Raw genomic sequence first — 14,301 nt, 5'->3', positions numbered from 1 at the left:
CGGCTTCCGATTGAGTGCAGAAAGCTCCTGCAGCCAATCAGAAGCCGCGCCTTGGTTTTCGAACGGACTCCCGGAACAGATTAAGTTTGACAACCAAGGTACCACTGTACAAGAAAACAAAGGCCCCAAATGGTCCTCTGATGAAGAGGGCAGCACCTCTAGGAGTTGAAATGCATCTGGGGTTTGAGTGTCACATACGTACACTTTTGCCATGTTCTTCAGGTAGCCTTAACACCAGAACCTTCACGTTTCACATTTTGAGTGAGTAAAAAATCTTGCCTTAAAAAACATTTGACTCGTGCCAAAAGAGAAAGCAACTTTTGATGGAGTATTGTCAGTGATCTCCAACATTTTCAGTTTTTCTGTAGGATAGATTGGGGGTGGGGGGGGGAGGGTCCTGGTAGAGCACAGTAGAGAAAATCATGTTTCTTCCAGGCCTTTGCATCGCTCTGTGTGGGGCTTCTTCGTCAATAGACAAGGTGGCCTGTCTGTCCCCGCACAGCATGGGATTCATTCTTGGAAAGTATCAGGCTTTTGTCAGAGAAAAAAGCTTTTGGATCTGGCAAGCCAGAAGTTATGCATAGAAATGAAAACTTGTGCTAGTTTTTGCTGATGCCAGGAGGTTTTCCTGCCATTTAGTGCCATATGCTCAGCAAATTTCCCCCCGTTTCTTGCCACAGGTGCTTACAGCTGTGTTTCTATTTGGCAGGAATGCCATTTGAGTGTGTGTGTGTGTGTGTGTGTGTGTGTGTGTGTGTGTGTGTGTGTGTGTTTTCCCCTCTGCTGAGGCTCTCTAAGGATTTGATAACATTTGGTGAGCTGGGAGACTGTTACCAGGGTTTTTATTTAAAACTTGGAATACTGCTGAGAAAGAGGGTTTGTCTGTCTTAAAAAAATAAAAAATCGCTTTAGTTCTGCCAGGTCTTCCGTCTGTCAACCTGCAGCAACATAGGCTGCAAGTTTGGCCTGATCACATGAGATACTGGTACACCTGCTCTTGCACAGCCCCTGTTTTGCTGTCTAGTACCTGTGGAGCTGCCAGTTAGCTTACATTGAGATCCTTGCAGCATCCGTTTCCAGTTTGAAGTGGCTGCTTTCTCAAAGAGGCAGGCACCCGATTCTTTGTTTTCCATGTTTGCACTGCAGGATTCAGAGCAACTTGCAGCATTCTCAGGATCTCGGTTTTTGTTCAGTAAAAAAAACAGGGTTTGTTTTAATTTTAATGACTTCAGAGGTACCAGACACAATCCACCCAACATCTCACAACATTTAAGTCCTGCTAATTGTGATGGGCGAGATTTTAAAGCGCATGCGTAACTTCCATTGAAATCACTGATTCTTGAACTGTTCACTTTATAAGGATAAGTAACATTTCAAACATTCAACATTTCCTTTGGGACGCGGGTGGCGCTGTGGGTTAAACCACAGAGCCTAGGACTTGCCAATCAGAAGGTCGGCAGTTCGAATCCCCGCAACGGGGTGAGCTCCCGTTGCTCGGTCCCAGCTCCTACCAACCTAGCAGTTTGAAAGCACATCAAAGTGCAAGTAGATAAATAGGTACCACTCTGACGGGAAGGTAAACGACATTTCCGTGCGCTGCTCTGGTTCGCTGGCCACATGACCCGGAAGCCGTATGCCGGTTCCCTCGGCCAATAAAGTGAGATGAGCGCTGCAACCCCAGTCGGTCACGACTGGACCTAAATGGTCAGGGGTCCCTTTACCTTTACCTTTAACATTTCAAAAGCAGTAGTTTCAGAGGTGGGGATTCAGAGCAGGCTTGCAAATTGTATTTTTTTATTTTATTTGAAATTTTGCTGCCTGTCTCCCATTGGAAAGCAGCGTCAGAGTGGGGCACACATTTTAAATGTGGGTATTGTCATCCAACAGGGATGATAACAAACCTCCAATTGGTGCTGGAGTATTGGGCTGTGAAAATTTTCAGCATGCCCTTAAGGCCCTGTAAGGCAGGGATGGGGAAGCTACTACTATTTCTGGCTGTTGGCCACGCCAACTGCAACTGATGAGAGTTGGGAGCCTGTCAACAACATCAGCTTCCCCTTCTTTCCCGTAATGGCCATGTGCTTGGAAGTCTTTTAAAAATGGGCAATATGCTCATTCCTGGAGGATAAGTCACATCAGAGGCAACCAGTCATGATAGTCATATGGTACCTCCATGCTCCAGGGATATTCTTATATCACTTAATTTTAATTTTAATTTTTTTAAAATCACCTCCGAAATAGCTTATAACTCCAGGTGAGGAAGTTTGTGAACCTCTGAACTAGTTAACTTGAGCCTTCATTTTTGAAAGACCTGGAGCCTGGGTTGTGCTCAAGGTTAGGGACTGATAAAACAGATGTAGGTGCGGTCAGGAAGGAATCTGGCTAGTGACTCTGGCTGAATCGAAATGACTTCATACAGTGGTAATCTGCTGCAGTATGTCTGTAATTGCTTGGGAAGCTGGCCTGTGACACTCTGCCAAGCGGTGACGTTTATTTTACTACACCTCCATATACCTGACATGAAATCAGGAGGAACAAGGAGGTTCAGGAAGAGCGTACAGAAGACTGGGCTCCCTGGCGTTGGTCTGTACCCCATTGTAGGTTGCCATATAGTAAGTGTTCGTTGGTATTCATCTGTAGAGAGGTTTTTGTCGCTTGTGGCCTGATAGCTTTGTCTTCTGGAGCCATGTGGAGCTCGGCAGATTTGTTTTCTTTGACATCTCTACTCCTTGCTTGCGGCACGTAGTGCCTTGGACCAATCTGTAGAAATGGATGGCCCTGCCTTTTATCCCAAAGGAGAGAACTTAGATGAACTTCTGATTCCATCAAAATCTGTGGGAATCCTTAGGCAGCCGTGCCGGTATGTGGGTGGGAGCAGAGTTTATTTTCAGTGCATTGCTGTTTTTGTCTTAAACATCCCTAACCAAGAGCATCTGTGGGGTTTTGTTTCCCTCCACCCTACCCCACTGAACCTCTGTGCTCCTCCCCACTTTTTTTTAAAGTTCACTGTGCTGCTGCTTCTTCTTTTGTTAACCCCCTGTACTTCCTTGCAGGTGAGTGTAGTACAGGACTCTGTCAATATCTCCGGCCAGAACTCCATGAACATGGTGAAGGTACCTGAATGCCGCTTGGCTGATGAGTTGGGAGGCCTCTGGGAAAACTCTCGCTTCACAGACTGCTGCCTGTGTGTGGCAGGCCAGGAGTTCCAGGCTCACAAAGCCATATTAGCAGGTCGGTATCGACATGGGCGCGAGGCTTAGCAGGATGGCGGATGGACTGATCAGGGACAAGCCGACAGCCTTGATGAGTGTTTTGGAGGTTGCTTCCCTTCTTTTCCAGAAAGGGGCTCCAAATAGCGGGTCCTATAAGATGGGAACAATTGATTTGACCGGGGAATGGGGGGCAGTGGGAATGTATCACATCGAAACCTCAGCTTTAAAAACCCATTTAATGCTATTGGGAGGGCGGGGAAGGTGCAAATTGTAGAAACCGCTTTGCCAGAGGTCTTCTAGGACTTATATCAGGCATGTCCAACTCCCAAGAAGACTGTGATCCACACCCACTATAAAAAAACTGGCAGTGATCTACGCATTAGATTAGATTGACCAAAGTTGTTGAACTTTTTTTGGGGAAGCCAAAGTTGTTGGACATGCCTGCTGTATATAATGCAGTTCCGTGGGCGCCTAGGATACACCATTCAGCTTTCTTTTCTCCCTTTAGAAAGGCAAGTTTCTGTGTCTTATGACTGCAGAGATATACAGTCTTACCTTGGTTCTCAAACAGAATGCATTCCGGGAGTCCGTTCGGCTCCCAGAACTGTTCGAAGACCAAAGCGCGGCATCCTGCCGCCAATCAGAAGCCGTTCAAGCCACGCCGGATGTTCGGCTTCCAAAAATTGTTCGAAAACCGGAACACTCACTTCTGGTTTTCTATTGTTCGGGAGCCAAAACATACAAGTTCCAAGGTGTTCGGCAACCAAGGTATGACTGTACTTGAAAGCGTGTGGCAATTCCTGCTGGAATCCCAGACGGATTGCTCAATGTGATTTCCGAGTAGTTTAGGAGTATGCTCTCCAGTGTTCCCCCCTCAGCTAAGCCCCTGCGTAGATTTTTCACTTTCGTGCGGCTAGCAAAACCAGAATTAATTGTGACAAGCTTGTAAAATTTGTTCAACTTGCATAATTCATGCGTGTTGCAGAACCTAGCTTTTCTCGGAGCAGAAAGATGTCTGCCTGGGAGCAGAACGTTTTTTGTCTCTCTTATTAAGCAGAGGGTGCACACGGCCCCGTATATATTCTGCTCCAAGCCGGTTTAACCACCATGGCTCCCTGGAGGAAAACCCTCTGAACTGTAGTGGGAGGGAATGGAGCAGAGAATGTCTGTGAGTGGTCTGCACCTTCACAAAACTGCAATTTTCAGAGCTGCTCTTGGGTGGGGGGTGGGCTGGGCTGATGGAAAAGCTAGTTTTAAGCTGGTCTCCTTTCTCTAGTGTGCATATGCCCTTAGGAAGACATTTGATAACATTTCTCTCATGATCGTTTTATTTATTTTTTACGCCCTGTTATATTGGTACCTTTATTTGCAGGTACTGATTGCATGTGTCAGTTCCTCTCTGGAGAGGAAGGTTATCTCTTCACATAGTTTTAATTGCATTTTGTGGTGTTCTTTTCCCTCCTCCCCAATCTCTCTCTCTCTCTCATTCTTGTGTTCCCCACCCCACCCCTCTGGCCGCAGCACGTTCTCCGGTTTTCAGCGCTATGTTTGAACACGAGATGGAAGAGAGTAAAAAGGTAAGTGGGCAGAGCAGCTTTCTGGTCGTGAGGAAGAGCCATTTGCTGATCTGCAGACTGGGAGAGATAATTCAGGAGCTGGAACAACTCTTGGTTCCCCCAGCAAGTAGCTGAAAAATACTGCAGACTTTTGACCTCCACTTGCAAAGGTCTTGCTCAGCACAGAGGCTCAAAGCAGAAATAAAATACATTGCTGTCATGTGTCCAGGTTGGCAAGGCCTCTTGCTATGGGAAGGAATGCTAGAGAGCTGACATTGTGAACTGTATTTTAGATAGATAGGTCTTGACCGGAGGAATGGCTGGGGAACAAGCGCTGCCAATGGAAACAAAAACCAGGTTGGGGGAATACCTTTACTAGGCCAACCAAAATATCACACAATATAATGTGCAAGCTTGCGAGTGCTCCAGAAACCTTCATCAATCTTGCGGCATCTTGCTGGACCTAATAAAGGCATTGCCCTAATATGTATTTTGGCATTTACCCTTTCCAGTTTTTGCATGTAGGTGGACATTTGCCTTCCGGTTTTTTATGTTTCAGGGAGCCAGAGCTAAAGTCCTGGCTGCAAGTCTGAGGCTTGTTCAGTTGAGAAGCTTACTAGCTGATGCCCTTCGTTCCAAGATACACTGTCCCCACCATTCCTACCTTGCAGCCTTGTTGTGAAACTAAGCCTTGAGAGATGGGCATATTGTAAGCCACCAGGAACCTTCAAGACAGACCAGAAAAGAAATTTGGAAAGCACCGTAGGATGAGTTAATACTCCTGCGCTGCCAGCGTTTTACAGTTGTGATGGCATTTATGTAACAGTAAACGCTGGCTTCTTGCTGCTGCCTGAGACAGTGGAAAAGCAAAGCTTTAAGGAAAAGTCTCACCATGTTCTCTTCTGTAGTTGGAAGAGGCAAAGGAGACTAGAACATTTCTGTTCCTTCTGCATCTTCTTCCCCAAATATTTACGTGTTCTCTCCAAATAGTTCTACTTTGCCCCCCCCCCCCCAAAAAAGAGAGAGATCTGAGGGAGGAGACCAACAGTTGGGTCTGTTGCCTGCGTGTCAGAAGAGTAACCCTAATTTCCCCCCGGTGCAGAATCGAGTTGAAATCAACGATGTGGAACCTGAAGTTTTTAAAGAAATGATGTGCTTCATTTACACGGGAAAGGCACCTAACCTCGACAAAATGGCCGACGATTTGCTTGCAGCTGCTGATAAGGTACACAGGATGCTTGGATGGCTGGCTGGCCAGCCGTTGACTTTTCTTTTTCTCTTGCAAATAGGGAGAGGGGGACCAGCAGAGAAACCGTGGCTTCAACATCATTGTGTTTATACTTGATACCTAGGCCTTTGGTTTTTTGGGTTTTTTTAAACCAGAGGAGTTCTCTTCTCCTGGAGACGAAATTGTGGGGGACCCGCTGGCATGAACATGCCATTGGTGTCTTACCAGATTCACTCCTGGATCTTTGGGCGCAGTTCAAAGAGATTTCCTTGGCCCGCCCAGCCTATTTTGGAAGCTGTGAGTGGCTGTATACTTGAGGCAGGCCACATCCCACTGCTGTCAAGAGGCCCAGCCATGAGGCATTGCTAACCCCTCTCCTCCTAGTAGTCTGTCCCATCCTCAAGATGTTGACCTGCGAGAGGAGAAGCAGGGCCAATAGAGACAAACTCTTGCTTCCTGATCTTTGCAGGAACACACTGAAAGATGAACAGTCTGCTGTAGAAGCTTCTAGGATGAGACAGCAATCTTTAGGTACACCCCTCATTGCACAGAGAGAGGGGTGCCCTGCTCTGTTGTGTGTGTGCCCCTCTTGTACACTGCCATTTAAGTAAATCACTATCACCCCCTGGACCCAGCACTGAGTTGATTAAAAGGGATGTGATGTCTGTGAAATGAGACTTCACTGCCTCAGTGAAAAAGCCTCAGAGCCAGCCTCTCACAACTCCAGGAATATGGGGGTACCTGCAAGTTAAGGACCCTATGCTGATGCTTCAAGGTCACATCTCACGCCACTGAATTGTGAGGTTTTGTGCTGTTCCTTACCTGTGTGTGGCAGGTTGGGGCAAAAGGGCAGAGGTGAAGAAGCTGGGCTTCTCAGAATTGGCGTTTCCAACCCTTGGTTCAAGTCGTTAATAGAATAGCAGTGAAAAGCCCCTGCCGTATGTATGCAGGGAAGAAAAGCAGCACGGGGAATTTAGGATGGAATATCGCAGTTTTAATTGGGGGGGGGGGTATAGAAATTTGTGCCCCCTTCACAAAATCAAAATATACTACCATGCAGCAGCAGATGCCAAGTGAGTCTTGCACACTTGCCCAGCAGAAGCCCATATTGGCCTCTGGGGATGGTTTAGTGGCAAGTTAATTTTCAGCCCTGCCTAGCAACAGCAGTTGTCCAGCCCATTGGTCAGACAGTAAGGTTTAGGGGGTCTTTAATTGTGACTTTTTATATAGCTCTTCCCCACCCCCTAATCCTTCCAGGGTGTCTGTATAAGAACAGAAAGCAAAACCTTTTATGGCAGCACATGAAGCCTCTTAATATTTGCCCGAGAGGCTTGGGAACAGCTTGTTCTGTCTTCCTCCAGTCTCTTGGGGAAAATACGTAATTATACTATAAACAAAACACAGTGCATATCCTAAACCCTGGAGACCTGCCATTGGGCTCTTGGGTGAAGATGCGATTAGAGAGTTAGGCTTTGTCTTTCAGAAGTGTTTATTGAGGAGGATGGGAAAGGATGTTGTCGTACCTAAAGATCCAGACTCCATTGACCTTTCGTCCAGCTGCTTGGGCTTGTGTGTTCTCTTTGCCCAGCCCTCCCAAGCTCTGCAAGCAGAATTAAGTTATGCAGATTACCTACTACAATTTTGCATAATTCTGCTTCTCCAGTTAGGTTTGGCACTTGTTATGCGTGTTTTTGGCAAAAGAACTTAAAATATCTCTTCGTTGTTTTTTCTCCCCAGCCAGAAGGCTTCAGACTTTGGTGAGATATGCTGACAATTGCCCAGAATATGCATCTCTCTTCCTCCCGAATATTGTGCTTCCAAACATTACTACTGAATAATTGAAAAAAATAATAATACAGTACAATACACTTTGCATGTATCAGTGCTATGCTATAGTTACAGAAGCACTGCACAAGACTTGGAACATTTGCTCCAAGAAGGAGAAGACTGCTAGCACAGAGACTTTATAGGATTAAGGGAAGTGGGGCACCACATCTACAAAAGCCATTCAAAATAACAGTGCTAAAACCCACCTGTAGGGAGTTTTGCCACCACAGCACAGCCTCTTTTGGGTCTTCCTCTTTCAGGGCAAGCTTATTTCAGTACCTCTCTGTACTCTTTTTTTCTTTTAAGTATGCTTTGGAACGCTTGAAGGTGATGTGCGAGGATGCTCTGTGCAGCAACCTGTCCGTAGAAAATGCAGCAGAGATCCTCATCTTGGCTGATCTACACAGTGCTGACCAGCTAAAAACTCAGGCGGTTGACTTCATCAACTAGTAAGCAGGTTTTATCCTTTCTCCCCCTCCCCTCAGAATGTGGGGAAATTGACAAGTAAGAACCCTAGAGAACAAAGCCCCATTGCACCTCTTTGTGTTCAAGTACTCTCATAACCAGCTAAAATTGGTGCACCCAAAAAAATTATTCCACTTCCTCTGTTTTGGTTTCTCTCACTGGTGCATCTGCAGCTTCTTTTTTATCAAACATAATTTCTTCCCTTTTTGCCCTTGGGCTGGAGAATCAAGTAGTGGCTGTTGCATGCTCCTCCTGCGAGGAGTGTGGAAGGCACTTTTCCAAAAGGGCACTCTGCCCCACTGTTTTCTGCCAAGGGGGACAGTGGTAGCTCCATTCATATTCTTTCTCTCTTAAGCATCCCAAGAGAAACAAACAAGGAGCCTCGAAAGCAAATCCTGTAAGAGAAGAGAAGACAGGTGTGTTCTGCAGTGGACAACCAGTGCAAAATACCCTCTCTCTTTCTCTTTCTTGGATGAATTGGATGTTTCTTTTAGAACTGCTTGAGTTCTTAAAGATGTCACACCCATTGCATCTGAACGGTGAGTTGCTAAATGCAAAACGAGCACCTCTGACTTGGGGTGCAAGTGGGGGGGGGTAGCCCCTGAAGCAGCCTCGATTCTTTCAGGCTAGGGGTCAGCAAACTTTTTCGGAAGGGGGGCCAGTCCATTATCCCTCAGACCTTGTGGGGGGCCGGACTATATTTTTTTTTGGGAGGGGGGGAATGAACGAATTCCTATGCCCCACAAATAACCCAGAGATGCATTTTAAATAAAAGCACACATTCTGCTCATGAAAAAAACACCAGGCAGGCCCCACAAATAACCCAGAGATGCATTTTAAATAAAAGGACACATTCTACTCATGTAAAAACACGCTGATTCCTGGACTGTCTGCGGGCCGGATTTAGAAGGTAATTGGGCCGGATCCGGGCCCCAGGCCTTAGTTTGCCTACCCATGTTACAGGCCAAGGTAGTGTCATCTTGCTTACATTGCACCGCAAAGTTTCTACAGCAGATGATAAGGCATTTATACAAGACATAAAAGCAGCTGCTGAAACCCTAAAGTAGAAGTATTGATACGATTGATAGCTTGAGAACTTCCCCTTCCCTTCTCTGTGTTTTGCCTTTCACTGTCAACTTTTGTGTGCGTGTATTCCCCCCCCCCCCCCAAACTGGTAACCTTGGCTCCTTTGTTGTTTGTTTCCAGCCACGCTTCCGACGTCATGGAGACTTCAGGATGGAAGTCGATGGTCGTGTCTCACCCCCATCTGGTGGCCGAGGCGTATCGCTCGTTGGCCTCTGCGCAGTGCCCTTTTCTGGGACCCCCACGCAAGCGGCTGAAGCAATCCTAAGGCCGGACCCCATCGCACAACCCTGTGTGTGTATGTGTGGCTTTTTAAACAAAGAAAAAACATGGAAGTAGCAACAGAAGCAAGTTGCTTTTCCAAACCTTGACCACCAGGTAGACGATGCAACCTGTGGAGCTTTTAACTCTGTTGTGGGGGTGGGTGGGTGGGGGAAGAGACTGCTTTGAGGCGTGCAGACTTTTAAGACGAAACAAAAAATCAGCAGCAAATAAACTTTGGGGCGAATGGGGAGGGGTGGACTTTGGGTTAAAGGGGACTGTTCAACCTAATATATCCCTGTTGCTGCAATGTCTGTGTGTTTCCCTTTTGACTTGGCCAAGTCAAGAACTTAAGGAGTTGGCCGGGTGCTGGCCTGAGACAACAGATCCCAACAGTGCTAAATGGAATTTAAGGCGAGAGGAAAAGGGACGACGTTATAGCCTCCGCATCTGACAGCACAGAACAAGAAGTCGGGCATGATCAGAGCGAGGAGGACACTCTCTTTCGTTCCGGAAATGACAACGGGGGATGCGGGGGTGGGGTGGGGAATGATTCTGCCTTGATGAGATGAAGCCCACTCACGGGAGCATCCATGGGATTTGTATCGGGACTTTTGGGAGAGGGAGAGACTCCCGGCCGCCGTGAAATCCCTCCATCCGCCTTCCAGCCATGAGGCGACACCGGTCTCTCTCGGTAGCACTTGTGTACATGGACGGCAAAAGCGAGCCCCTCTCACAAACTGGCAACTTTTAAAAAGTGATGAAGGGGCTGGTGTGAGGATACGCTCCCTGGACGACTTGGATAGGATGGAGACAGCCATGACCGGCTTTCAGGAACTGTTGGTGATGCTCTGGACTTGGAATTGGCTGTCCAAGAACAATGGTTACCTGTTTAGATATTGTGGGATTTTTTGTTCTTTTGGTATCTCTCTTTCCCTGTTTTAGTTTACTTCCTCTGAACTCCTGTGATTTCTTCACATCCTTTTCTGTTTCGTTTTGTTTTTTAAAGAAATTTTATCGTTCATGAACACTGTGTCAAAGGTTTCTTGTCCTGCGTTGCAAAAATGATTCTTATCGAGTGTTTGTACCCAATCCGCTGGTTTGTAGAAGATTCTGGTCCTTCTCCGTTCTAAGCCAGTTTCCTTTTACAGGCAAGAAGTTCCAAAATAACTGGTAAAGCTTTTCTTTTTTTCACCCCCTTTCCTTTTCTTTTTGAAAATATAATTACTCTTTTGTACTGTGTGTTGTTCTGTCTTGTCTTTATGGCTTTCTTTCACTTTTTTTTATATAAAAAAAGAGAAAGACCTTTCCCCTCAAATTCATATTTGGTTTATGTGTCTGCTTTATTTACGCTGATGTTATTTGCAGTCCAGGAACTGGGGCAGCTGCCACCAAGATACTTTGGTTTCCTATTTCAGTAAGAGCTAGTTCTGGGAGCCAACCTTTCCCACCAACACTCCTGGACTTAGCAGAGGAGGTCAATGCTCCTGATTGGCTTGTCCCTCTTCAGTTTTGCATAAAGTGATTGGACCAAGCAGAGGTGTACCTAGGCTCCCTTGCATCCTTGGCAAGGAGATGTATTGGTCCTCTGAAGCCATGGGCAAGAATCTCAAAAGTTTACTTTAAGTTGCCTTTTGCGCTGTGCCAATGACTTCCTCCATGGCCACCGGGGTCGGGTCTGCTCTGTTCCACCTCCTCTCCTCCATCAGTTGGTCCGTCTGTTTCCTTCCTTCCTGCTTTCCTTCCTTTTTCCTCGGAAAAGCAACCTGGGGAGCACATGGATGGCCAGAGTGGAGACGAGATTTTTGCGTCCCCCTCCCTGGGCCTGCACCATTGGCAGGGGCCAACCCAGCCAACCCTTCAGTACGCCCCCTGGGACCAAGAATCAGGGGTCCAGCCTCTTCCAATCCCCTCACTTTGCCTAAAGCAGCAAGCTTTAGGGTGGTAGGTGTGCTCACAACCATCTTCAGCTCCGAGCTTGAGGAGAAGTTCCCGGAAACAGCAGCACAGTATGACCAATATCTCAATATGAATTATTTGGATAACAGCTGCATTCGTCTCAATTTGCCATTTGAATAAGTGGAAGAACATAAGTTTGGGCCGGATGGAAAAGATGATGATGAATGAACTTGGTGGGTGGGTCATCCCCCACCCCAAAGTTTTATGTTGCAGGGAATCCCTGATAGCTGCAGAGCATTCTCGTCTTCTCCATTCTTTCACCAACAGCGGCAATTTTTAGTTTTTCTTCTCTCACTGATAGTCAGCGTTCGACAGCTACCACAAATGTTTGTTCCTCATAGGGCTGTTTCATGTTTTGAAGATGGGTTGTGCTTTCCTGAACCTTGGAGTTTGGATACATTTTGGCTCTGATTTTAGTAGCAATCACTTGTGGTGGAGATCACTCTCTATGGAAGATTCCCCTGTAAATAGGTCCCCACGTTCTCAGTTAAGGTGAGTTGAGAGGAGAACGTAAGAGTTATGCAAGTTCTGAAGCTGTTCTCTTAGTGTTCAGGCTGTACAGCGTGCCTGCTGTCAAATCCAATAAGGTCTTTCTGGGGTTATACTATTTTAGGGGCCTCCACTGTGACTCTAGAGCAGAATATCAGGGTCACGTTTAGAGTGTTTCACACCCTAGTTTCTGTATTCGGGCCCCTTGTGAATAAGTTTTCTGCTACCCACTTTCTATAGATGGGGAGCAGAGGCCAGAGACTTGCTTTTTGAAATGTATATTTGGTGTCTTGCCGTTTCCCTGAGGAATTTTGCTGTCAGACAGCGGCGAGTAATATTATACATATAATATTATGCCAGGTTTGGTACAAATTCAAAGGAAGTCTACGGCAACAGCTTCACAGTCTTAACAAAACAAGGCACAGTGGAGGGGGGGGGAGGAATAAGTTGAAACAGGAAATTTTAAAGTGTCATGAACATAAACGAGATTTCTTGCTGATTTCCAGACATACTGGTTGCTTCTAGGAGGGAAAAAGGTTTTGAGAAAGTTCTTGGGGAAAGGAGAGTATGCCACCAGGACACAAGATGAGGAGAGAGGAAAATCCCAAACGATAAAACGAAGCAAGATGGAAAAGGGAGGCAAATGAGCAAGAGAAGTAGAAATTAACAAGTAGAACAGTTATCAGAAGAACAGAGAGACCAAGCTGGAGAATTTAAAAAAGATTAGAGGAGAAAAGGAGAGGAGGAGAAGGAATAGGTAATTAGATGTAAGAAGCCGCAACTTGTTTTGGGTGTGGGCGGAACAGCTGGCAGCCGATGCAAAGAACTGTAAATTGGGAGTAAGGTTATCATAACTGAGTGGGACAATATAATTGGGAACGATTTGGGCTGCTGCCTCTGTTCCCTCTCAGCCTCTTCCCTTCACCATCTCCAGTACACAGATAATACTGACTCCGGTGGTAAGGGTTACTGAGCTAATAATGTAATACAGTGGTACCTCGGGTTAAGTACTTAATTCGTTCCAGAGGTCTGTTCTTAACCTGAAACTGTTCTTAACCTGAAGCACCACTTTAGCTAATGGGGCCTCCCGCTGCCGCCGTGCCGCCGGAGCATGATTTCTGTTCTCATCCTGAAGCAAACTTCTTAACCCGAGGTACTATTTCTGGGCTAGCGGAGTCCGTAACCTGAAGCGTATGTAACCTGAAGCGTATGTAACCCGAGGTACCACTGTATTATTATTATTGTTTGTATACCACACTTCACCCATAGATCTCAGGGCAGTTGACAGCATAAAGGGCCAAATGCAGCCCCAGAGGACTCTTGCCAGGCCATACTCCCTCCTCAGCCACACCCCTCCCTAGTCCTGCTTTGCCTCTCCTTGAATGTTTTCCCCTGCCTGGCCTGCATCCTTGAGCTTTGCTGATGCCTTTTTGTACGTGGAACATTTTGCACAGTTGAAAAGCACAGTAAAAAAACACGCTACCAACATGATGTTGTGCTATGCTGCCTTGAAAAAGAAGTTAAAAGAGAGTTGCATGCAAGGACTTTTAAGATGAAGCAATGACGATGGCCCTGAAACAGCCCTGACAGTTCACAACCAGGTAGTCTACTTCCAGGGTAACTTTTTAATCCAGGCTGCATTTGCCATTGGAAATACACCACACTCTAGCTTTTCTCCAAGAAGACGTTGGGAGGCCCCATTAGCTAAAGTGGTGCTTCAGGTTAAGAACAGTTTCAGGTTAAGTACAGACCTCCGGAACGAATTAAGTACTTAACCCGAGGTACCACTGTATTAGAATTGTAGCCTGACTTTCCTCCAGGGATGTCAAGGTGATGTTCGGGACTTTGAACCTGGGTCTTGCCAGTCGTAGTCTTGGCACTCGAACCCGTACCCTATGCTGACTCCAGCAGCCTGTTCCCCTGCTTGGAAAAAGAGTATTAGGCAGATATATGGCAGGTAGGTCTATGAATAGCTTTTAGGTGCCAGTCACAAAAAAAATAGAAACCTCATGGCCTCCACTCACCAGATTCTGGAGTAACCATTGCTCCATGTCTTCTAAGATGTATCAGGGAACCATTGGTGGTCCACGTGCAACTGAACTACAACTCCCATCAACCCCAGCGAGCAAGGCCAGTGTTGAGGGATGATGGGAGTTGTAGTTCAGCAGCACCTGGAAGGCCACAAGTTTCCCACACTGGTTCCAGAGGCAGAGTGAAACTT

General features: G+C 46.5%; 1 protein-coding gene across 5 annotated transcripts in view; it reads left to right on the top strand.

Moving 5' to 3' along the window:
* Positions 1-10,874, top strand: part of SPOP (speckle type BTB/POZ protein) — a 54,293-nt gene extending 43,419 nt beyond the window's left edge. For all 5 annotated transcript variants that reach the window (XM_083470133.1, XM_083470135.1, XM_083470136.1 and 2 more), the window contains 5 exons: positions 3,054-3,231; positions 4,734-4,789; positions 5,871-5,993; positions 8,130-8,272; positions 9,495-10,874. In XM_083470133.1, the coding sequence (XP_083326259.1) occupies positions 3,054-3,231; positions 4,734-4,789; positions 5,871-5,993; positions 8,130-8,272; positions 9,495-9,639 (645 nt within the window). In that variant the 3' untranslated portion in view covers positions 9,640-10,874. The remainder of the gene's footprint in view (positions 1-3,053; positions 3,232-4,733; positions 4,790-5,870; positions 5,994-8,129; positions 8,273-9,494) is intronic.
* The last annotated feature ends 3,427 nt before the right edge of the window (positions 10,875-14,301 follow it).

Source organism: Podarcis liolepis, assembly GCF_965112155.1.
Source record: "Podarcis liolepis genome assembly, chromosome: 13".
Taxonomy (NCBI): Eukaryota; Metazoa; Chordata; class Lepidosauria; order Squamata; family Lacertidae; genus Podarcis; species Podarcis liolepis.
Note: the sequence above shows the minus strand (reverse complement) of the source record. Positions and strands in the feature narration are given on the sequence as shown.